Source organism: Polypterus senegalus, chromosome 14, assembly GCF_016835505.1.
Source record: "Polypterus senegalus isolate Bchr_013 chromosome 14, ASM1683550v1, whole genome shotgun sequence".
NCBI classification, from domain to species: domain Eukaryota; kingdom Metazoa; phylum Chordata; class Cladistia; order Polypteriformes; family Polypteridae; genus Polypterus; species Polypterus senegalus.
In genome coordinates this window covers 22,618,974-22,645,896 of record NC_053167.1, presented here as the reverse complement: position 1 = coordinate 22,645,896, position 26,923 = coordinate 22,618,974, and the positions used below count along the sequence as shown (strand labels likewise).

Below are 26,923 nucleotides of genomic sequence, written 5' to 3'. Positions count from 1 at the left end.
AAAACAACTGACCCCAATTCACCCTAATCCATCTTATCTCAACTAGAGACCCAACTAGAGAATGAAAGTTAAAGATTAGAGGGTAGTGTAGGATAAAGTAGACTTTGGCCATTCTGCTAGACTTTAGTGGCACAACAGGCCTTTTAAGAAAGCAGATTTAGCAGGCATCCAGCTGCACCTTCCCCAATTTACATCCAAGCTAAAAGATAAAGTCAGAAGGCATGAAATGGACTCAAGCAAGAGCAAAAACCTATAACTCAAGAAATGCCAACTGGGATGGAAAAAACAACTCACCTATGAGCAGGTTCTAACTTTTTAATTAGAAGTGACTTTAATCCAATCAGTAGAAGGTACAGTATACATTCCCTTAAAATCTGCTGTACACTATCCTAAAAATTCTGTCTGGCTCTCTCAGAGTTCAAGAGTACTCTGAGGAAAATTTCAGGGGATTCCCTAAGGCACTCTTCCCAAGTTCACTCCTGAGCACATACTCCAAAAATAACTGAAAGTCTCAGAAACTAATTTTCACTCCAACCAGAAAACCAATAAGCTGTTACCTCTAGATGAGCTAAAAGCTGAGATCCAATCTGCCAAACCAAGCACTGAAACCAGTCTGAAAAGGGCAGAGAAGCAGGTATTATTTCAAGAAAGGTACTTCAGCATCTTAACTCTTATGTCAGAAGGAGTAATGCTTTTCCCTATGGAGTTGCAGATGACGCAGCAAATGGCCTAACTGAGGAAAGTATTGCACACCACAGGTAAAAGATCACAAAGCAAAGAGGAAGAGTGTACTCCAATGCAAGAAGAATCTTCCACTTGAACTAAAGACAGCAATAAAGCAACATCTCCACACAACATCACACGTCATCATTAATTTCTTGAATCATAAAACTATTTATCTGTGCCAAGATAAATTAGAACGTTAAATAATTAGTAAACAGCCAGCCTCTTTATGTTATATGTTTGTCTACTCTGTCTGCATTCTGTCTTTTATGTCAACATATATATGCAGTTATCATATTTCTATAATCCTTGTGTTTTTCAATAGTCAAGTCAAGTCAACTTTATTTATAAAGCACTTTACCTACAACAGCCACTGACCAAAGTGCTGAACATAGACTAAAATAAATTTTAAACAAAGACAAAATAATAAATAAGTAGATAAAATACAATAAATAAAACAGATTAAAACATAGTAAAAACAACTAAACAGAGTTTACACAGAGTAAAATAAGTAATATAATAATAATATAATAAGTTCAATAAGTTAAATTAATCTGTTTCTTAAAATGATTGTGCCTTAGTTACATTCATAGAAGTTTAACAGCTAGAGACCTGCTTCCTACAACAGAGAAAGGTAAGGTGAATAAAGTAGGAGCCTTCTGGACCTAAGTTGCATCTTCAGAGTAGGAACAACAAGTCAGTGGTCAGAATTCATAAAGTGGTCACTTTTGTTTTGTAGGCACCTCCAGAGTTTGCCCACAAGGATGTGATTGATCTCCTTCAATGCACCACCAGGGGCCTCATGTATAACGCCGTGCGTAGAACTCGCACAATAACATGGCGTAAGCACAAAAGCTGAAATGTGCTTACGCACAGAAAAATCCAGATGCAGGAATCTGTGCGTACTCCAACTACCACGTTCTTCCGTTACATAAATCCCGATCAGCGTGAAAACTAACGCTCGTGCACGCGCATTATGTAACGCCCCAAATCCTCCCAGAATTACGCCTCTTTGAATATGCAAATCAATATAAATCGCCCTTAAGCGCAGCCTTCTGTGAAAAGACAATGGGAAAAGCACGGGGAAAATATAAGAATTTCAGCGAATACCAAGTGGAGGCAAAGGAAAAACATACTATTTGTTCAAATAAACCGTGGTATAATCAACAAAATGAAGTTGATCGAGTGACATAGCGTGTTGGAGAAACTTGAAAGCTCACATTCACAAAATTGCACAGTGCCGGAAATAAAAAAGAAGTCACATATCAAAGTTGCCGTGAAAAGAAGAGTTGTAAGCCCACTGTCTGAGTGTCATTCGAAAGTTTATTAGGGTACAGAGAAAAAAGGCACACGGTGGGGAAAAAGCACAAAATGTCAACTTCAATCTCGACATTTCCACTTTAATCACGTAGCTTATTTTGTCATTTAGTAGAACATTATAAACTTCAATTTAAAATCGTTTAATTAACCAGTTTCTCAAATCACATCGTAATTAAAGTAGCACGTTAAATGCTTTGTTTTGTATTTGATCTTCTACTCGTATGTGCTCTATGTGTGTGAATCACTACTTGCTTCTTAAACTGGCTCTCTTCCTCCAACTGGACACAGAATCAATTACATTAGTGATATTACAGCTCTCTGAATAACTAAAATACTGAGATGTATACGTAATGTCATTTTCATGATGATAGGAGCTAAAGCACATTATTAAACATGTGTTTCACTTCGATGAAATAATTTATTGTCGAAATTTGTCGCTGCGTTTTTAGCTGTGTTGTTATTTTCTCTTTCTGTTTTATATTCAATATATATTGGCGTAGCCATCACTGCAGTCAGTGCTTTTCTTTCCCCAAGTAACCGATCGCCACACAATCAGCTCTATAATAGACGTTAAGCCATCTGTAAGCTTAGCGCCGATTCTTCAAAACGTTTAAAGAACATTGAAATATCTTCATAGTACATGTTTAATTATTCTATCCTTCACAACACTCCCAGAGAAGAATATAGATTATTTAAATGAAGTTAAAGTTTTATGTGTATAATTTAACAAACATATTTTGCTGCATTTCACTTTAAAAATGATATAGTCATCATATGTAAATACGCGCTTTATAAAGTGGCTCAGGTTGTGAGATATTATAACTGTAGTGCAAGTTTACAATGGGGTGATTGTACTTATAAGTACAAAGCGTTCTACAAGGAGCAATTGATTGAGTGCATTTAAAGTTCTTGGGATTAAACTGTTTCTGAACCGCGAGGTCTGTACAGGAAAGGCTTTAAAACGTTTTGCTGTGGCTGAGACAGCGTGTCCTTAAAGCTATAATTCTCTTTCCGATCAGCTGCTGCTGTGATTCACACTCAGATACAGTGATATAAATACTCTGAGTCGTGCATTGAGAGTGGCAACTCCTAACGGGAGGAGCTGAAAGAAGAATATGAAGAAGAAGAAGGAGAAGTGAGAGTAACAACGCTAAAGCAGTTATGGTATTTGGAATACTATGGCTGTTCCCTGAACCATTATATTGTTACGAGTTAATTACAATCAGATGCATTACACTAATAAACAATATGCGGTTAGTTTCTGTGTATTTATAAAGCCACGTCATGAAAATAATGAGTAATCACACAAGAACAGTACCATTGCTTTGGCGCTGGGTGCCGGCAGTTTGCAAAACCGAGCGGAGAACTTGCGTACGACAAGGCATGAGGTACCGTGGAAAAGTGTGTGGCTTTACGCCAAGTGTAGGTTTTATACATCGCGATTTGAACGTGGAAAAGTTCTTACGCAACATTTCTGTGCGTGCGCACTGTTTATACATGAGGCCCCAGTACTGGAGTACCAAGTCCAACAATGCAGCGCAGGGCGCTGGAACCAGGATCCAACAATCCGCAGCCTCTGACCTTTTACAAAGTCAAGCAACATGGAGTCACTTCACCACAGTTGCCAGATCCAAGGGGACTGACACAATCCTCATAAACAGCCTTGTCAGTGGAAGTGGTCACATTGAAATCACCCATGACTACAGGAGTGTCAACTCACAGGCATCCACCAACCACTGAGTGAAGTTGCAAATAAAATGTCTCCTTCACCAAGACATCACTTACCGTGGTCGGAAAATATGCTGAAGCGACAGACAAGGCACCCAGAGAGTGCCATAATCTGAAAGGAGTAACATCAGACACCATCGGAAAGAGCCAATCCTCCACAGGAACAGCTACTCCTTGAGTATGAAAGTCATCAGAGTGACCAGACCAATAAAAGGTGTACCCTTCTACAGAGATCTGGCCAGTCCTAGGTCTGCACACCTCAGAGATCTGCCACTGAGATGCAGAGTTTATGAAGCTCCTACGACAGCAGAGGAAGATGATCATCATGCCGGAGAGACAAGACATTCCATGCACTTACCCAGATGGGCCACCTCAAATTGGGATCAGAGTGCTGCCGTGCAGCGGGCGATGCCAAAGCACCATGCCAGTTCCAATCCCCAACAGGCCTGACCTCACTTCTGGGGAATAATGATACAGAGGGCTTTCTCACATACCCTTCATAATGCAAGCTGACATCCTATGGGCGGCTGCAGCACAGCTGCTCCCACAGAGAGCAGAAAGGGGTCCTGCATGTTGTTTCAGAGCTGCATGAAGTTTTTTTATGGTGGCTGGAGTACCAATCCTGCCACCAAACCCAAAGATTTCTCTGCAAGCTGGAGGACCGTTTTGTAGGGTGGAGGCAGTTTAACTTAATACCCAGGTAATAATATTAATAATAATAATAATACAGGATTTTTTATATAGTGCCTTTCCCATACTCAAGGTGCTTACCCAGCCAGACTCCAAGATCAGGCTGTTTCTAATGAGTTTTCACGCAGTTTGTATGAGGAACTTATGGATTTGGGTACGACTGCAGATCCTAATGTGATATGGGAGACTTTCCATTACTACACCCTGAAGGTTGTTGAGGGTTGTGTTGGTGTTGCCAGTGTTCCCAGAAGGAAATGTCTCATCTCACAGGGTACCCTGGATTGTCATAGATAATTGTCACAGTGGACAGCTTGATGGCAACTCCAGTCTGTACCGGGAACTGAGAATAATGGCTGTGAGGGCTCTAAGGGTAGATAAGGAAGTATTTGTTAGAGGAATCTGTGAGTAACTGACGTACCATCTATAGTCTGATGTCATGCTTACAGAGGAATCAAAGCATTACAAACATTCAAATCTGTTCCTCAGGGGTTCTCAGTCAGGTAGGATAATGGAACAGTCCTTATGGATGATGCTGCAATTGTGACCCATTGGGCTGGCTACTTTGAGCAGCTGTTTAAAGGATCACTTTGGCTAGGACGTTAGACATCTTTGGTTCCGCGGTTCTTCAGGCTGAATACTCTAATTAGCTGTGAACCATCCAATTACACTGAGATTTCACAGGTGGTGAACCAGTTGAGGTGATTGAAAGCTGAGGGGACCTGTGGTATCTGGGGTGAACTTCTCCAGTCTGGTGATAAGGCTGTCCTCCTTGCATTGCAAGCAATCTTTGCTTCCATTTCAGAGATGGGTGTCATCACAACTGATTTTAAAACAGGACTTGTCATCCCTACTATACGGTAATAACACTGCTCTCGGTGCCGGGTAACATCCTTGCTAGAGTCATCCTCAATGGTATCTGTGATCACTTGCTCATTTACGATCGACTGTATCCTGACACCGGAGGGCAAATGCAAATATCATCAGAGTTTCTTTGCAGCCTTTTGTTGATTTTCATAAAGCTTTTGACTCTTAATTGAGCTGCCCCGTGGGACATCCTCAGATTTTACAGGATCCCCCAGAAGTTAATGTAAATCATGGCCGGCCTGTACACTGGTACTGTGAGTGCTGTGCAGAGTGGAGGCAGAATCATCATCAGGCCGTGATCTTCAAATCTCTCTGGATCGGTTTGCAGCTGAGTGTGAAGTGACTGGGATGGGAATCAGCACCTCCAAATCCGAGACCATGGTCCTCAGCCGGAAAAGGGTGGAGTACCCTCTCAGGGTTGGGAGAGAGATTCTGCCCCAAGTGGAGGAGTTCAAGTATCTCGAGGTCTTGTTCACAAGTGAGGGAAGAATGGAGTGTGAGATCGAGAGACGGATCGATGCAGTGTTCGCAATGATGTGGGCTCTGCATCGGTCTGTTGTGGTGAAAAAGGAGCTGAGCCGTAAGGCAAAGTTCTCAATTTACCAGTTGATCTACATACCTACCCTCACCTATGGTCATGAGCTATGGGTAGTGACCAAAAGAACAAGATCGCGAATACAAGCGGCTAAAATGAGTTTCCTCCGCAGGGTGTCTGGGCTTTTCCTTAACACTAGAATTACCAGAGCCTACGAAAAAACTCGTAATTCCGTCCCACCTTAAATCACTTCTTAAATCTCTTCACACCTCTCCGCCAGCGTCCTTTGTCTTCTAAATGTGCTGATAAAGAGAAGCTAGGAGCAGCTGGCTATTCCATCCCCCCACCAATTTAGAACGTGCACAAACTTCTCCCAGATCATGCCTTGATTGAGTATCTGGGAGTGAAGTGGAGTTTTACAGTGGAAATAATAGATCATTATTTGGAACACATGCATTTCATGTCTGTTCCGTTTCTACAGTAATCTGTGTAAGCACATTGTTAAAACAGAAACGTTTTTTATATTCTAGTAGTAGATGACAAAATGTAGGCATAAACTATATAATGTATGAAGTCCAAATATGAAAGAAAAAATAACACAACAATCGCGCTTTTATTCAAAAATATAACTGCAGAGATAAAAAGCCGCCTTAACATGCGACATTGACAACAGATTATTGTAACTGCCTCCGTCGTTCAGTAGAACCAGTTCCCATTTGGGAATCAAAAGGTCACGAGTTCGATCCTGCACCACTCCCTTTTGAGAAGTAAACTGCTCTTAGTCTTACTATTTTAGAATAAAAGCATACATTTGATTTCGGTCTGTAACAGCCAGTGCAATTTATGATCCTTGTAAAGGTTAGCTTTTTTTTTTTTTATTCACTTTTCATTCCCTCAGTCACGTTCAGAATCAGAATCAATCCATACAACCCCATCTGACACGGCTGTTTTCACATATAGATGCGCTATAGCTCTGCAGTGTACCATGATGCATACTAAAGCCCCCACCAGGTTGCTGACTCATAAACGCTGGCGAAGCTGCCTTCTTCATATCTCACCATCACTTGATTTTCTTTTTATTCAGTTTTATTGAGTGTTCCTGCCAGTCCACGCATGTTGCTGTACGCTGTTTCTTTTGTACTCCAGGACATGCAGAGAAAAGAATGGTAAAGAGCAGTAACTTCGGCGCTATATGCAATAATCAGACACTCCCCATCTGCCCGTTGTTTTGTTATACTTTTACATCAACATATGTTACTGCAGAGCTATAGCGCGTCTTTATGTGAAAACAGCCGTGTCAGATGGGGTTGTATGGATTGATTCTGAACGCGACTGAGGGAATGAAAAGTGAATAATAAAAAAAAAAGCTAACCTTTACAAGGATCATAAATTGCACTGGCTGTTACAGACCGAAATCAAATGTATGCTTTTATTCTAAAATAGTAAGACTAAGAGCAGTTTACTTTTCAAAACGGAGAGGTGCAGAATCGAACTCACGACCTTTTGATTGCCAAATGGGAACTGGTTCTATTGAACCACGGAGGAAGTTACAACAAACTGCTGTCAATGTCGCATGTTAAGGCGGCTTTTTGTTTCTGCAGTTATATTTTTGAATAAAAGCGCGATTGTTGTGTTATTTTTGTGAAAATGTTTCTTTGATATTTGGACTTCAGGCTTCATACATTATATAGTTTATGCCTACATTTTGTCATCTACTACTAGAATATAAAAGACGTTTCTGTTTTAACAATGTGTTTACACAGATTACTGCAGAAACGGAACAGACATGAAATGCGTGTGTTCCAAATAACGATATATTATTTCCACTGTAAAACTCCACTTCACTCCCAGATACTCAATCAAGGCATGAGCTGAGAGAAGTTTGTGCACGTTATAAATTGGTGGGGGGATGGAATAGCCAGCTGCTCCTAGCTTCTCTTTATCAGCACATTTAGAGGACAAAGGCGGAGAGGTGTGAAGAGATTTAAGAAGCGATTTAAGGTGGGACGGAATTACGAGTTTTTTCGTAGGCTCTGGTAATTCTAGTGTTAAAGATAGGGTGAGAAGCTCAGTCATCCGGGAGGGGCTCAGAGTAGAGCTGCTGCTCCTCCACATCGAGAGGAGTCAGATGAGGTGGCTCGGCATCTGATCAGGATGCCTCCTGGACACCTTCCTGGTGAGGTGTTCCAGGCATGTCCAACCAGGGGGAGGCCCCAGGGAAGACCCAGGACACACTGGAGGGACTATGACTCCTGGCAGGCTTGGGAATGCCTCGGGATTCCCCCGGAAGAGCTAGAAGAAGTGGCCGAGAGAGGGAAGTCTAGGCATCAAGCTGCTGCCCCCGCAACCCGATCTCGGATAAGCGGAAGAGGATGGATGGAACAGAAAACAGGCACCATTACAGCTTAACACTAGAATTTCCAGAGCCTACGAGAAAGCTCGTAAATCCAGCCCACCTTAAATCCATTCTCACCTCTCCGTCAGTGTCTTTTGTCCTGTAAATGAGCCGATTAGCAGCAAGCAGCCTGGTATCCCATCCCCCCACCCACTGCTGAAGTTCAATTCGCAAAGAAGTTTCTCTGTGCTCAGTGTTTATCTTCGAGTGAAGTGCTGGAGCTTTATAGGGTAAAATAGTACATCATTATGTGGAATACATACATTTCATGTGTGTTCCATATCAACAACAGTCTATGTAAAACTTGAAAACAGAAATGTTTTTCATGTTTTAGTAATAATTGAAAAAATGTAGACATGAAATGTATAAGGTGTGAAGCCTGTAATGCAAATATGAAATGAAGCCTGAAACACAAATATGAAAAAAAACACTTTCACAAAAGGTACAAGTATAACAAAACAAGTGCACTTTTATTCAAGAATTAAACCGAATTAAAAAGAAAGCATGTTACGGTAGGCGGTTGATAAGACAACTTGTGTGGTGCAATGCTAAGAACTGCTGCCTTCCAATTAAGAGGTTGTAGTTTCAATATCAACTGCTTCCCAAACTTACCATTTTCAGTAGTGAGCTGCTCTTATTGTTAATATCATACAATAAAAGCATACATTTGATTCGCGTCTGTAAATTTATAGTTAAAGTTAGCGTTTTTTTTTTTCAGTTTTTTTCTCTCACTCATGTTCAAGCTCCCACACACCCTCCAGAAGGAATGTAACAAAACAAGTTTGTTTGTTATACCACATCTTTATCTGAAAACAGCATCAGATCTTATACGCGAAAGAGACTGGTAAAACTGTGGACATAGATGTGAGTGGTGTGCGTGAAAGAGAATGACTGTGGATGTGAATTTTATTTATTCAGTTTTATTCCTGAGTACTCCTGCTCATGCTGAATTAGTATGCACCTTCTGATCCATGATGTCAAAGAAGCACTGACAAAAAAGAGAGACTTAGGTATATATGACATTTTGAATAATTCATTTTATGACCTGTATTGTACATTTCGGAAAACGTTGTTGCATTAATGCAACATTATATTCATTTGCATACCTTCATGCAGTTGTAGTTAGTGACTGCATTTGGTTTTTTGTTCTGATCTTGTTGCTGCATGTTGGTATTTCTTTTGAACACCAGGAGATGCAGAGGACAGCATAGTACAGAGAGGTCAGTTCCGTGCTATATACAATCATCAGATTCAAATGTTAACAGTTCCCACACACACCTAAGGACCATCTTTACGACATGTGTATAAGGTGTGAAGCCTGAAGTCCAAATATCAAATAAACACTTTCACAAAAAGTACAAGTATAACAAAACAATTGTACTTTTATTCAAAAATATAACCGAAGAAAAAAGAAAGCAGGTTACGGCAGGTGGTTGATGCGACAGCTTGCATATTGCAATGATAAGAACTGCTGACTCCCAATCAAGAGGTTCTGGGTTCGATGCTGGCAACTTCTCAAGTTTACCGTTTTGAGTAGAGAGCTGCTATTACTGTTAATATTATACAATTAAAAACATACATTTGATTTGCGTATGTAACAGCCACTGTAAATTTATAGTGCTTGTCAAAGTTAGCGTTTTTTATTCAGTTTTATTCTCTCAGTTGCGTTCACGCTCACCACAAACTGACACTGCTGTTTTCAAATAAAGACACGCTATAACAAAGGTAAACTCAGATCGGAGAAAGAGAACAGAAGCCCTCCCCGCAAGAAACGTCCACTCACATATAAGAACAACGCAGCTGCACCTGGCGTAAAGGCAAAAGATAGCACCATTTGGATACAGGACAAAGCCCGGTGTCATCCTGCCAATCACCTGTCCTTGAAAGAAACAGAACAGCTTACAGAGCTCGCCAATGCTACACCGTCCAAATCTAAACACTAGCGTGGTGTATGTGCCCAAAAAAGTCTAAATGCATTCTCGTACCACTGCTCACGTACTAAAGTGTCAGCAGGTATTTTTCATGGCATTACACATGTAATTTGTGATAATGCCCTTCACGATCAAACAGAGGAAGCTCTGCAGTATACTTGTGACTTTAAGCTGTAGGAAAATAAGTAAATAAATCAAGATAATTAACATTCGATCTGGCTTTTATATAAGTAACATATAAATGTTTTTTATGTAAAGACCATCACAAAACATAATCACAAACATGAGTTGGCGATACTGTTAGCCGTGCTGTTTCTTTCAAGGACAGGTGATTGGCAGGATGACGGCAGACTTTGTCCTGTATCCAAACGGTGCCATCTTTCACCTTTACGCCTGGTGCAGCTGCGTTGTTCTTATATGTGAGTAGACGTTTCTTGTGGGGAGGGCTTCTGTTCTCTTTCTCCGATCTTACTTCAACTCTGTTATAGCGCATCTTTATTTGAAAACAGCTGTGTCAGGTCAGGGTGAGCATCAACGTGACTGAGTGAATAAAACTGACTAAAAAAAATGCTAACCTTTACAACCACCATACATTTACACTGTCTGTTAAAGAGTAAAATCAAATGTATGCTTTTATTGTGTAATAGTAACAATAAGAACAGCTCACTACTCAAAACATTTATTTTGGGAGACGTTAAGACTCAAACCCAGCACCTTCTGAATTGGAGTCAGCAGCTCTAACTACTGTACTACTCGAGAAGTCAGGACAACATGCAACACTAACCTGATTTCTTTTTCTTCAATTATAGTCTTGGGTTTAGCACATTTGTTCTGTTAAACTTGTATCTTTTTTGAAAGTGCTTATTTGATATTTGGACTTCAGCTTTCACACATTATACACTTCATGTCTACGTTTTGTCGTTAGTACTAAAACATGGAAATATGTTGTCTTTTAGGTATGTGTTCAACATTTCGGTCATTCTACAATTACACAGATCTTTGTGGACACAAAACACAAGTGAAATGCATGTGTTCCGAATAACAATATATTTTTTTGGCCTAGCTACCTGACTCACTGATAAACAAGGCTTCATTTGGGAGAGGTTTTTGTAGTTTCTCCAGTGGTGGGGGGGATGGTATAGCAGGCTGCTTGCGATTATCGACACATTTACAAGACAAAAGACACTAAATGGAGACGTGTGAGTGGATTTAAGGTGGGCCGGATTTATGAGTTTTCTCGTAAGCTTTGGTAATTCTAGTGTTAAAAAGTGTTTAACCAATATAAGTATGTTAACTTATAAAAAACAATTCATAATGAATTTCATAACAAAATCCAAACACATTGACTCAGACTTAGCTACAGACTTAATTACATGAGTCTAAGTAAATATGAGTATATAAGTTTTCCCTTACAATAGACAATGAAAGACACTATATGGCATATAACAGAAAGTGCTATGCATATCTTATACAATATATAAACGTCTACGTGTGGAAGTGTGTGTGTCTGTCCAGCCCAGAAGTGAGAGGTGGAGTCGGGGTAAGGGCTCCACCTCCGCGGAAATAGAAAACTCACTTAGCCGCTAATAACACAAGCGGGGCCAGCACATCAGCAAAATGAAACCTTAGAAGAAAGACAAAGTCGCTTAGCTGCTAACATCAGCAAACCGGTATCCCTTTCACTTTTCCTCCCACCGCTAATATACAAAAGAGGCGATCATGTCTGCAAAACGAAACCATCGAAAAAAGACAGTCACTTAGCCGCTAACGCACAAATGATGCAAGCACGTCGTCAAAATCAAACTTCCTAAGAAAGAGATGCCCAGAGTAGTTCCTTTCAATTACCTTACATCTCTACATTTCAATTTTTTTCTGACGATTTCAATAGTTTCTCGGAACCTAAGCTTTTTACAGTATGGTCTTACACAGCTAGTATAGATATGAAAGGCTTTCTGTCATTAACACATCAATCTTATATCTGAATAATGATGTTATGATACTCTCCAAAGTTCTAGCTAGAAGGATTGAGAAAGTGCTTCCTTTGATAATATCACAAGACCAAATCAGATTTATTAAAGGCAGATACTTAGTTTACAATCTTTGATGCCTTCTTAATGTAATATATTCATCCATGAAGTCTAACACCCTGAAGATATTATTATTATTATCGGATGCAGACAAAGCATTTGATATGGTTGAATGGAACTACCTTTTTACTACATCGGATACATGTAGGTTTGGTCTGAACATATGTGCATGGATCAAACTACTGTATACCAGTCCAGAAGTTTCACTTTGTATTAACAACATTATTTTAGACTACTTCAAACTAGAACATGGTACTAGACAAGGATTCCCACTGTCACCACTGCTATTTGCAATTGCCATTGAGCCATTGGAAGTTCACTTTCGAAAATCTTCTGAGATAAAGTTGATTATCAGAGAAGGACTTGAACAGAAAATATCACTATATGCAGATGATACTATACTATATACTGTATTTCAAATCCACAGAATACTGTGCCTGCAGTTCCGATAGCACTAGGGGAATTTCAAAAGATTTCTGGACTCAAAATCAATTTGAATAAAAGTGTGCTCTTTTCAGTGAACTCTCTAGCAAACAATATCAGATTGGACACTTTCCCTTTTATCATTGCAGATCATTTTAAATACCTAGGGGTAAACATCACAAGTACACATAAAGCTCTTTATCAACAAAATGCTTTCTGCATGGAAAAACTTAAGCAAGACTTGCATAGATGGTCTACTTTCCTTCTCACTTTAGCTGGAAGAATTAACACTGTCAAGATGAATATCCTTCCTAAGCCTCTTTTTCTATTTCAAAGCATCCCCATATACATTAACAAATCACTTTTAAGAAGTTAGATTAAATCATAACCTCATTTATTTGGAATTCACAATATCCACATACCCAAAGGGTGACCCTACAAAGACCTAAGGCAGAATGTGGCATGGCTCTGCCTAACTTTCCGTTTTATTACTGGGCTGCAAATATACAAGCTATACAAACCTGGGCATTGAGAGAAATATATAATCACACACACACTTGGTCCACAATAGAAATGAAATCATGCAGTACTTCTTTATATGCCTTGTTTTATGCCCCAGTTAATAGAGTTATCATCAATACACTAACAACCCAATTGTGCTTCATTCACTTAGAATATGGAACCAATGTAGGAAGTACTTCAAGACACAGAAGCTTTAATCTGTGGCACCTTTGCACGATCACCCCCTTTTTCCATCCTCTAAAATGTACGTTTCTTTAATGTTTGGAAAACATCCATCCATCCATCATTAACCAACCTGCTATATCCTAACTACAGGGTCACGGGGGTCTGCTGGAGCCAATCCCAGCCAACACAGGGCGCAAGGCAGGAAACAAACCCCAGGCAGAGTGCCAGCCATAAGCAAGGCATTTGGAAAACATTCAGGATTACATCACTTAGAGCTTTGTACATAGATAATGTGTTTTAATCCTACAAATGATTACACTCCAAATTTAACTTTTCCACTATTTCCAAATTAGAAATATTTGCTAAACAAAATCTGCCTAATTTTCCTAACCTACCACTTACTTCTATTCCGGAAGAAATATTGATCAGACTTGAGGACTTATACAGTATTTCTGTAATATATAAAAAATTTTAAAGTCCTTTACTTTCAAAGATCCCAGAGTACAGTTTGAAAAGGATCTCTTACTCAACATTTCAGAAAAGGAGAGGAAGGCTGCCACGCACAGAGTTCACACAGCGCCATTTGTGCAAAGCATACAATTATTCAACTTAAAATCTTTTATCGAGCACATCTGTATCAATTAAAATTGACCAAAATGTTTCCAGGGTAAGATCCAACCTGCAAATGGTGATGGATTTCAGGAGGCCAAGGCCCCTCATGGACACCGTGATCATCAGAAGTGACTGTGTGCAGAGGGTGCAGACATATTATTACCTGGGAGTGCAGCTGGATGATAAATTGGACTGGACTGCCAATACTGATGCTCTGTGCAGGAAAGGACAGAGCCGACTATACTTTCTTAGAAGGCTGGTGTCCTTCAACATCTGCAATAAGATGCTGCAGATGTTCAATCAGATGGTTGTGGCGAGCGCCCTCTTTTACATGGTGGTGTGCTCGGGTGGCAGCATAATGAAGAGGGACACCTCACACCTGGACAAACTGGTGAGGAAGGCAGGCTTTATTGTAGGCATGGAGCTGGACAGTTTGACATCTGTGGCAAAGCGACGGATGCTGAGCAGGCTCCTGTCAATCATGGAGAATCCAATGCATCCACTGAACAGTATCATCACCGGACAGAGGAGCAGCTTCAGCAACAGACTGCTGTCACTGTCCTACTCCACTGACAGACTGAGGAGATTGTTCCTCCCCCACACCTGTAGATCTATCTATCTATCTATCTATCTATCTATCTATCTATCTATCTATCTATCTATCTATCTATCTATCTATCTATCTATCTATCTATCTATCTATCTATCTATCTGCAACTATAATGTTGCAATCGAGCTCCAGCCTCATTGGGCCATATGTTTTTGGCATGCACTAAATTAACAAAATTCAGGACCAAAATCTTTAAATTCCTTTTCTGCCATTCTTGGTGTCACAATCTCTCCTAATCCATTAACAGATGGGCTTAAAGTGGAGAAGGACAAGCAAACTGTAATTGCCTTTATTTCACTATTGGCACATAGATTTATCTTGCTTAACTATAAGAATCCCAGCCCACCTGTTTTAAGTCAGTGGGTAACTAATATATATTATTTGAAATTGGAAAAAATCTAATTCTCACCTAGAGGATCTTTTCAAAACGTTTTAAAATCTGGCAGAATCTAATCAATAACATTTTAGAATAAGCATTTATATTGGGGAAAAGAATTCTCTCCCTATTTTTTCTACTCTTAAAGTTTTACTCTGGCCGTTAGCCTTGTTGTCTTTCTCATTGGTGGGGGCTAATTTGAATTTAGTTTTTCAAGTTTGACATGCTTGTATATAGAATGTTATTTGCTTTTAATAAATAAAAATAATAAAGATTTCAGGATAGTTGTGTAAATTATGGTACTTTGAGGGAGTACAATGGAATATTCAGACTCAGGAAGGGATGGATGAGATGGTGCATTAACAAATAAGATGCAAATCAAAGAGAAAGTAGAAAACAAAAAAATCAATGCCCCACTATTGTTCTGTTATAGAACAGAATGAAGTTAATTCAATATGTTAATGACAGGAATTGATTCAGAAACCCAACAAACAATTATAAGTAACTAATCAACTGAATATTTAAAAAAGGGAGTACAAATTATATCCAAAGTATATTCACAACAAATATTCCTTCTTAGATAGATTAGTACCACTAACTAACCCATGGGCACTACTGACATCCACAAATGTACTCCAAAATGACATTTCTTCCCCCTCCCATATCCTTTTCACCTTCTCTGACCTTTCTTCCTTCTATCAGCTGAGCTTTTGCCAATATTCTTTCATCCAACTCTAAGCTCTGTGGCCTTATGAGTATTTGACTTTTTAAAGTCTAAAAATATAAGCACTTCCAGTCCAGAAGATTCTCTAACCCTTCACCCAGGACATCAAGTCAGAGCTCCATCTAGTGGAATCGCAATCCCACCACACACAGATTAAAGTCATTTGTGTTTCCTAACAAGGCTGATTCTCACAAGTTATAACAAAGCGATTTAATATTTAAATATATGCTGCAGAGAACCAAAATAACTAATTCAAGTCACAGTCAGTTTTCCAGTTTTTAAATGATTTAAGCACATAAAATTCCATCTTACCAAGTGTCATTGTGAATGCTGCCCACTGCCTGGCACTGGCTACAAAAGCCCCTCCTTCCACAGATAGATAGCGAGTGCTGACTGTTTGGGAGCGCAGGCGGTTAAAGAGGGACACCTTTGAACCTGAAGAAATGCACACTAAAACAAAACAGATTTCATTCATATACTGCAGGTTTGGATCTCACTCAGGAATCATTACAAATCCAATCATGTTTTCTGTTCTTCTCAAAAAGGTTACTATTTTACATGTAGTGAGTGCTACATCCAAAATGGATTAGACTTAAAAGGTTTCTGGCTTCACACAGACAAAATAACTAAGCTCAGAAATCTGCAATTTATAAATATTAAGTCCTCATTGAATTGCACATCTCAGCCTACATCCATACAGTTACACGTTCATTTAAAAATTGTGTTTTTAAACAAAAACTACTGTATCTCTGTCCTTACTCACATTTACACATCATTTACAAAAGAATCTCCATCCACACTAACTAGAAAACACATATGACATTGACATTTTCCTTCACTAAGCATGCATGCATCAGCAGAAAAAGCCATGAATGGATATTAACATGGTTGGCAAACAGGATATATCCAGAACCTAATACAAAATATTTACCTTTTGCACATGTATGTAGCATTGAAACTGTACAAAACACAATTTATATGTATACAGGTTAGCAACCCAACAAATGCCATGGAAAGCAACTCCTCTCTGTCCGCTATGTTAGAATATGGTCAACACTCTTCTGTGAAGGGTGACCAATTAGATGATGCAATCAGATGTTGCAATCCAATCAGATGTTGCAAGACCAATCAGATGTTGCAATGAGGGCAACGTAATAAGCACAAAAAAAAATTAGAGTCTTCGTTTTCTGGGGTTAAAAATGCCGGGGTTGTGTGGACAAAAAATGACGTCTGAATTTTTACACAAAAACATAGTAGTGTGGACATAGCCTCAGTCTTAAAGGTCACTTAAAGACAAACAGAAGTATGTATAAGCAATGCTACACTGATTAATGTTTGGGGGTGAGATGCACTACTTGGTATATACGAATGGGTGTCAGAAAAAGATTATACATTACATTCTCAGTTCTCATTTTAGGGCAAGTGTTGGGACCTATTAATTTATCATAGGGCCAACTGTCTATTCTCATAAGGTCAAATTGGAGTCACCAATGAAACCAACAGACATGGGGAGATCATGTAAATCTACAAACAAAACAAAAGAGCTCAAGGAATTGGTTCTGCTAACTACCAATGATATAAATTATTTAACCGATTCTGAATCAAAGAATCTGTTTAGATAGTAGTAATTATGTGCTGTTTAATCAAACAAACAAGTAAATATATATGAAGGAAGTGAAGGTTTTACTTGTCCCTTCAAGCTTGTAACATAACTGACTTTAACTCTACTAATCCAAAATTGGCCCATCTTTCAGGCACTTTAAGACCTTTAATACTCCTTATTTTTCCAAGAAACAACAGCAACTCTGTGTTATTATGCCAATAAAACCTTCAGGGAATGTAGGGGGGTTGCAGCTAAAGGGTGTGAGACAAATTGAATCTGCACTTACAGTCGGCATTTTTCATGGACTGCTTCTTCTGGGATGGTTTTGAAATCACCTTAATCAGTCTACTGTAAAAAGAGCCAATTTCTTGTCCGTTGCCAAAGAAGAGCTTTAAAACTAAGCTGAAATGTTTCCGTTTGTCAGAATCTGATATGTACAATGCCTTGGCACATGCAAATTTCTGAAAAGAAATTAAAAATGTTATATCTTGGTGCGTACATGTCTTCTGTGTCATTCATTTTTATATAAAAAGATTAACAATACATTTACTCCAACCATATAGCTTCAGGGGGACTACCTCTTATTAATTTCATTTGCCCTCACCCATTCTCTTTTTAATTTCCAGAACATTAATCCTCCTTAGATTCATTGTTTTGCTTACATGCATGGGCATGATATATCTTGGATAAATATTGCAATATTTCCAGGTGCCAAACAAAATATTATACCTTCCTATTTTAGCCAGTTGAGCAGCATATAAAAGTTCAGCTATTTACCTGCCTTTCCAAAAGGAAACAGTGCCTTCATTAAAGTGAACACGATAAGCTTAATTAATTACTTAAAATATACATAATAAGAGTGCTAAGATCCCAACAAAAGTTTTAATGGTCACAAGTTGATTATAACCAACCTTAGAATTAGAAACATCTTCAAAGTTCATTTTTAATGCTTCCATCTGGCAGCTGCTTGCATTGTCTAGGCCCATGTAACCAGTGACCTGGCAAGAAGATTCACCCAGACCACTTGCTAGATGTTCAGCAAAATGAGAGGAAATGTAACATATTATTACCTCATATCTTAGCTTATCAGGAGAACGTTGGACAATTACATTCTGAAAACAACTGCATTCATTTCACCAGCCTAAATCTTCAAAACACTTGAGACATTGGTTAATACATACGAATGGAACAAACATGCACATGCATTCACTGAAGAGTTCCTAGTTTCAATGTATAGCCTCATTCACAGTTATCTCCAACGTTGGATCCATGAGGTCTGAAATACTATTTTTGTTACATTACTGGTAGAATTTCAGCTTTCAAAATCAACAATTTCTACAAACATGGTTTCCCTTTATTTAGTATGCAATGCTGCTGCTGTGTCTTGGTCCCAGCATCTCAGCACCTGGATGGAGTTTTCTCATTGTCCCCTTATCTTCATTGCTTTTAATTTAGTTGCCTTAGGTTTCCTTGCATATTATATTGATTGGGTACTCTAAAGATGCACAGTATCACTTGGATTGGTGTCCTTTCCATTGCTAGAAACTGTGTTTCTTGATATGAAGAGAATTGTGTGCAACTTAACATCAGCAAAACCATGAAACTGGATATTGAAATTTGCTGCATGAAAACAGACTTAATGTCTGGTCACTATTCAGGGAGTGGACGTAGAGGTAGTGCACTCTTACAAGCACTTGGGGGGTCCACATTAATGGTAGGTTGGACTGACCTCAGAATACAGATGAACTATATAGGAATGGGCAGATTAGACTCTTTTTTCATTTAGGACTTGTTCCTTTAATGTGGATAGTGACATCCTTCACATCTTCTACAACTCTGTGATGGCCAGTGGGATTTATTCACTGTAGTGTACTGGGCTAATATCATCAATTCAAGAGAGGGCCACCAAATCCACAGGCTAATTAAAAGGGCAAGCTCTGTTATGGGGCAACTCCAGATTCTCTAGGGGTAGTAGCGAAGGCGTCAAAACACTGAGTGCAGTTATGAACAATCCTTCACATGCTCTCTCTGACACACTAACACTGTGGACTTAAGTCAACAAATTGTTCATCAGAAGTGTGTCAAAAAACAACAATGGGGGCTGCTTTATACCAATGGCAATACACCTATATAATGCCACACTGTGACTGGGACTGCCAATTCAGAAGTTTTCTTTCTCTTTAATTTTCTTGCTTTTTAGTCATTCTGGTGGGCGTTCAGACCATAGTTTGTGTGAATGTATATTTTTTTATCTGTTTATGAATTTATTTATTTAAAGAGCTTCAGTAAAATGATAAATTTCAGGACAAATAAACTTCTATCTAGAACCTGCCTTTCACATACTGCTGCTTGGACTCTAACCTCTCTATGCCCATATAAATGATCTTACTGAATTGACGTCTGATCCTGATCACATAAAGCAGCAAACTTCAGACAGATTTGTTGTCAGTTTTAGAAGTAAAAGATGGATAAAAAGATAAATGGGAGCAAGCAAATAAATGGACATAAAACAACCTAAAAAACCAAGAAATATTTACAAAATATTGCAGTTAAAACATCCCACCATTTAATTGTTCTTGCTTGAGCTTCCAGCCAATTCCACTAAGGTATACACATGGTGGTGGGCAGAAAAACCTATTAGCAGAGTGACAATTATTAGACACAACAATATTATTGAGCACTACATCTGATTAATTAATTTTACAAACTGATTTTCTTTAGCAGTATAAAGTCAACTTGTTTTTTACCGTTAATTAAACATTCTAATATAAGCCAACACTTGGTCAAAATTGCTACTTTAAAATGCTACTTTATACATACATATTCTTCATTTAGTTACAAATCACAAAGTGAGGCACTCTTCTAAAAACTGTTGGATCCATAAGCATAGTATAACATTTAATGACATTAGACATCACACTCTGAGTGTAGGTAATGTTTTACTGTCATGTTTTAAATTAAAGATGTTAAGATCAAATGTATATCATGTTTAGAAATCACTGCTCCTTTTTGTGACTATGTCTGTCTTTTTCTTAGTGGAAACTCTAGAATAGTCAGCCAAACACTTCATCAACCAAAAACATGGTAGTTTTTCTTGAAAGACAAAAAATGTACACACCCAATTTGTTCAAGACCTTACCGGCAAACAAAGACATGGCAAGATACCAGAAGAAAAGGTGTTAACAGTAAATCAGTTTGCATCCTCAACACATGTTCTAATTAAAAATGGACATGTTTTCAGAAATAGATTTACTTCATTTTAAATGTGGCACCATTAGTTTTGTGGTGTTATAGCACAAGTAAATAAGTTCTTGCCTTCTAATATATAATTACAAGAATTATTAATTACATTTATGTAGTACTTTTCTAACTTACTAAAAGCACTTTACATAGACAGTGGACAACCACTTCAACCACCACCAATATGCATGATGAGACGGCAGCCATTTCTGCACCAATGCACTCACCACACATTGACTATTAGGTGGTAAAGGGGTGAGAGAGATAGTTAGTTAGAGACAGGGGATGATTAGGGACCAGAATGGATGAGGCCATGGTGGGCAATTTACACATGTCATTGGGAAACTCCCTACTCTTTTTGAAAGGTTTTGAGAGGTTTTACCTCTCATCTGAAGCCAGTTTTACAGCACACTGTCCCTGTCACTGCACAGGGGCTTTGGGATCCAAACACAAACCACAGGGTAAACCGTACCTAATACCCTCCACACTAGCTTCACCTCTTCCAGCAGCAACCCAAATATTTCCTAGATGATCTCCCATCCAAGTAATGGCTGGACCCAGACATGCTTAGTTTCAGGTAGATTACCTTAACTGAAGTGCAGGTGGTATGATATGGGGGTGTGGTTTGTTCTATTGACTTTAAGATAACTGGTTCTATCTATCTATCTACTGTACCTATTGTCAATGGCGATAAGTAAGGACAGTTGACCCAACTGGGTTGGAAAGCACTGTAGTACTCAGTCAGGAGGCCGTAATGGATGGACAGTATAAAGGAAGAAGGAACTAGGCTGGAATAGTTAATGTGTCCTATCCCAGTTGAGGCAGTTGGAGTTCAGTGAATGGACTGGGACAGTTTATGACCCAGTGACCAGTGACTCTCGGTCAGCTCCCAGTTTGGACACCCACAGCGTATCATGGGACCTGTAGTCTCGAAGGGCAATCCTGGGTGTCACCAGAGAGCACTGCTGAAAGGAGCCGTCCCTATTTTGGGGAGCTTCTGTCTAACCCTGAAGTGCTTCCCATGGGCTACACCCTGACACCAGAAGAACTCCGGAGTCTTGTATAAGAGACGTCACTTCACTTCCATTTAGGGAGTCAGAGTAATGAAGCAGAGGATGAAGCTCACCTGGAGGAATGTAAGGAGAGTAAAAAAGAGAAAGAAGAAGCAATTGCGCTTGAGGGAGTGGTTAAAATATAGCCTGTGTGAAACTATTTGTCAAAATAAATTATTAATTGAACCCAAGACTTGTGTAGTTGTTGTTGTGTTTGGGCTCAGATGGCTCAGTGATGCCCCCTACAGGTCACACTATCTAGTACTGTGTTGTCTCCTGCCATGTGACCATTGCTGATAGGGCCAACTCCAGCTCCCCATAAGTCTAAACTCTAAGAAGGAGGTTAATAAGATGAAGAAATCTTGTTCCATAAAATGATTTGAGTCTTGATGCATCAATAGATAGACTGATGACAAATAATCTATAAAGCATACAGACGTTCAACCATTAATTGTACAAAAATGCACTATCCAGCACAGGATTTCAGGAAGCCAGTGACTATATTGATACAGTCAGGGCTACTAACTCACTCCATGGCATACTCATTCACATACCCACGTTCATTTACACTATCCCATCTTAAACTTGCCATTTAACACAGAACACATTCTTTGAAATGTGGAAAGCACCTGGGGCCTCATATATAACGCCATGCGTAGAACTCACACTATAACATGGCTTAAGCACAAAACCAGGAATGTGCATACGCACACAAAAATCCAGATGCATAAATCTGTGCGTGCGCAAACTTCCACATTCTTCCGCTACATAAATCCCGGTCAACGTGAAAAGTAACGCATGTGCACATGCCTGCTGTCCTGCCTCAACTCCTTTCAGAATTACGCCTTTGAATATGCAAATCAATATAAATAGCCCTTAAGCTCAGCCTCATGTGAAAAGACAATGGGAAAAGCACAGGGGAAAATAGAAGAATTTCAACGAATACCAAGTGGAGGCAAGGAAAAATGTACTTTGTTGGTTTAAACAGTGATATAATCAACAAAAAGAAGTTGATTGAGTGACAGAGTGTCGGAGAAACTCAAAAGCTCAAGTTTATAAACAGTGCCCAAAATAAAAAAGAAGTTGTCAGATATCAAAGTCACCGTGAAAAGGCAAGTCATAGCCCACCATCTTAGTGTCATATGAAAGCTTTTTAGGATACAGACAAAAAAAAAAATAGGCACACAGTGGGAAAAAAGCTTGAAGTGTCAGGAAATTCCCACTTTAATAAACAAAAAATGCTTTGTTTTGTATTTGATCTTCTACTGTATGTGCTCTTTGTGTGTGAATCACTATGTGCTTCTAGGCTTTCTATTCCTCCGACAGGACACAGAATCCACATCACAGCTCTCTGAATCATTAAAACACTGAGATGTATATGTGATATCATTTTTATGATGACAAGAATTAAATCATGTTATTAAACATGGCAACACAGTGGCGCAGTGATTGTTCATGTCTCACACAAGATGCTGCTGCGCCATGTGTGACCTTCAATGAAATACTTTATTGTAGCAGTACTGTCTCTTTCAAACGTACTAACCTCCAATTCCTATCCTTACTTTTCTTTCTCCAAATACCCAATCGCCACACAATCAGCTTTGTAATAGACGTTAAGCCATCTGTAAGCTTAGAACGCTGATTCTTCAAAACTTTTAAGGAACATTAAAATATCTTCGTAGTACATGTTTAATTATTCTGTCCATCTATATTTCCAGTGTTGAGCCGGCACAAGCAAGAATAAAGCGCGAGGCAGGAACAATCCATGAACTGGGCGCAAGCTCCTAGCTAGCGCTGTGACACCGTGTCCTGGCATGTTTAATTATTAATGATATAGATTATTTAAATGAAGTTAAAGTTTTATCTGTATAATAAAATAAACATATTTTGCTGCATTTCATCTTAAAAATGATATTATCATCCTATGCTGATGACACACAGCTGTACTTATCAATAGCACCTGATGACTCCGACTCTTTTGATACACTAACACAATGTCTTACTGGTATTTCTGAATGGATGAATAGTAATTTTCTCAAACTAAATAAAGAGAAAACTGAAATTTTAGTAATTGGCAATAATGGATTCAGCGAGGTTATCAGAAATAAACTTGATGCACTAGGTTTAAAAGTTAAGACGGAAGTAAAAAATTTAGGGGTAACCGTTGACTGTAATCTGAATTTTAAATCGCATATTCATCAGACCACTAGGACAGCATTTTTTCACTTAAGAAACATAGCAAAAGTTAGACCTCTTATATCATTGAAAGATGCGGAGAAATTAATTCACGCTTTTGTTTTCAGTAGACTAGATTACTGTAACGCACTCCTCTCAGGACTACCCAAAAAAGACATAAATCATTTGCAACGAGTGCAGAATGCAGCTGCTAGAATCCTAACTGGGAAAAGAAAATCCTAACACATTTCTCCAGTTTTGATGTCACTACACTGGTTGCCTGTGTCATTCAGGATTGACTTTAAAATACTGCTTATGGTTTATAAAGCCTTAAATAATCTCGCTCCATCTTATATATCGGAATGCCTGACGCGTTATATTTCAAATCGTAACCTTAGATCTTCAAATGAGTGTCTCCTTATAATTCCAAAAGCTAAACTTAAAAGAAGTGGTGAGGCGGCCTTCTGCTGTTATGCACCCAAAATCTGGAATAGCCTGCCAATAGGAATTCGCCAGGCAAATACAGTAGAGCACTTTAAAACACTGCTGAAAACACATTACTTTAACATGGCCTTTTTATAACTTCACTTTAACTTAATACTGATACTCTGTATGTTCAATTCTTCATAATAATTATTCACAGTGGCTCTAAAATCCATACTGACCCCTACTCTCTCTTCTGTTTCTTTTTCCGGTTTCTTTGTGGTGGCGGCCTGCGCCACCACCACCTACTCAAAGCATCATGATGCACCAACATTGATGGACTGAAAGCCAGAAGTCTACGTGACCATCTTCATCAGGTCCTTCCATGAAAACCCTAAATACAAAGAGGACTGTTTGACTTATGTTAGGTAGATTGCCCAGAGGGGACTGGGCGGTCTCTTGGTCTGGAACCCCTACAGATTTTATTTTTTTCTCCAGCTTTTGGAGTTTTTTTTTTGTTTTTTCTGTCCACCCTGGCCATCGGACCTTACTCTTATTCTATGTTAATTAATGTTGAATTATGTTTATTTTTTATTGTGTCTTCTATTTCTCTATTCATTTTGTAAAGCACTTTGAGCTACATTTTTTTTGTATGAATATGTGCTATATAAATAAATGTTGATTGATTGATTGAATAAACAATATGCGGTTAATTTCAGTGTATTTATAAAGCCGCATCAGGGATGTGGATCTGAAAAAGGAAGGGTAACCAAACGAACAGTACTGCTTTGATGCTGGGTGCCGCCAATCTGCAAAACCGAGCACAGAACTTGCGTACGCCAGGGTATGAGGTACTGCGGAAATGTGCGTAGCTTTACGCTAAGTTTAGGTTTTATAAATTGTGATTTGAGCATGGAAACATTTGTACGCAACATTTCTGTGCGTATACACCATTTATACATGAGCCCCTTGGAGATTTTGAGTTAAGTCACACAAATTAGTGTACAGATACTGTATATTCCAAGATCTTTAACATACCTTTTTTCATTGCCATATGACTTCTGGGCCACCTTTGCATGCAGAATTAGCACTGTCTGATCTTGGCAGACCTGCATGCATCGCCTGAGGGCATCCCGGCATACAACAGGAGTATCCAAAATTGTCCTGGGAGTACAGAAATGTTGTGGTTAATAATATGCCAGTGTTTCAAAGTTATTATAAATCAGTTCATACTTGGCACATTTTTGGAATATGCACTTTTATGACTCAGTGAATAATTCAGTTCTTTTTTCCAATCACAGTCATATCACACAGTATGCAAGAATGCTAGAAAAAATTAACGTTTCATGAAGAAACAGACAATTTTGTTCTGAAGTCCACGGTTCATAAATGCATTTCATTCAGGCTATAGATGGAGCCCTTCCCTGAACCTTTCTTGGCTTGAGCATTTGTCATCTTCATGTCCATTCCAATGATTCAACAGTCTGCTCAGCATATATGTGGACCAATCTTACCATACACCTAAATATTTTTATTATTTTAGGATGTACAGATATCTAGAACTATGAAATTTACAAACAGACATAAAACAGAAAAGAAAACTAATTATTACTGATAGTTATTACCACAGGTGGTTTACTTTGTTTCATATCAAGACTCGAGTTCAATCTTTAACAAACCAGTAGAATCAGAGACAGCAGTAAACTTGGAATAACACTTACATAACTCTATCATACATTTTATCAGTCAAAAGTGGACACTAAACAGTGAGAAGAGTTCAATTGCAGGGAATGGGAAAAGCAGGAAGAAAATCTGAAAAATTTAAAATTGTTGTGTGACTCATCCATTACCTACACCTTTGCGCAAACTACTGGAACACCAATACACCTGCTTATTCATGCATGTATCTAATCAGCCAATCATGTGCCAGCAGTGCAATGCAAAAATTCATGCAGATACAAGTCAAGAGCTTTAGTTAATGTTCACATCAAACACCAGAATGTGGAAAAAATGTGATCTCAGTGATACCAACCATGGCAAGACTGTTGGTACCAGATGTGCTGGTTTGAATATTTCTATAAACTGCTGATCTCCTGGGATTTTCACACACAACAGTCTTAAGCTTCTCCCATAATGGTGTGAAAAACAGAAAAAGTCCAGTGAGCAGCGGTTCTGTGGACGGAAATGCCTTGTTGATAATAGAGGTCACAGGAGAATGGCCAGACTGGCTGAAGCTGTCTGAAAGGTTTTGTTAACTCAAATAACTACTCTGTACAATTGTGCTGAGCAGAAAAGCATCTCAGAATGCACAATATGTCAAACCTTGAGTCAGATGGGCTACAACAGCAGAAGACCACATCACATTCCACTCCTCTCAGCCAAGAACAAAATCTGAGTCTGCTGTGGGCACAGGCTCACCAAAACTGGATAGTTAAAAGACTATAAAAACATAACCTGGTCTGCTGAATCAAAGTTTCTGCTGAGATAGACAGTATTTGCACCAACACTGTGATTCCATGCATACTGTACAACCTGCCTTGTATTAACAGGCCAGGCTGATGATGGTTGCATAATGGAGTGGGGAATGTTTTTTTTGTAACACTTTAATACCAATCAATCATTACTTGAATGCACAGCCTATTTGAGATTTGTTGCTGACAGCGTGCATCCCTTCATGGCCACTGTCTATTAAGCTACTTCCAGCATGATTAATGGACCATGTCAT

General features: G+C 38.9%; 1 protein-coding gene across 1 annotated transcript in view; it reads right to left on the bottom strand.

Annotated features, from left to right (window-relative positions):
- rbpjl (recombination signal binding protein for immunoglobulin kappa J region-like) overlaps positions 1 to 26,923 on the bottom strand; it is a 64,478-nt gene extending 37,555 nt beyond the window's left edge. The window contains exons 1-6 of the mRNA XM_039735948.1: positions 26,823 to 26,923; positions 25,237 to 25,362; positions 19,872 to 19,942; positions 18,220 to 18,335; positions 17,595 to 17,769; positions 16,018 to 16,155 (exon numbers count right to left, since the gene is read on the bottom strand). Coding sequence (XP_039591882.1) covers positions 16,018 to 16,155; positions 17,595 to 17,769; positions 18,220 to 18,335; positions 19,872 to 19,942; positions 25,237 to 25,362; positions 26,823 to 26,923 — 727 coding nt within the window. The remainder of the gene's footprint in view (positions 1 to 16,017; positions 16,156 to 17,594; positions 17,770 to 18,219; positions 18,336 to 19,871; positions 19,943 to 25,236; positions 25,363 to 26,822) is intronic.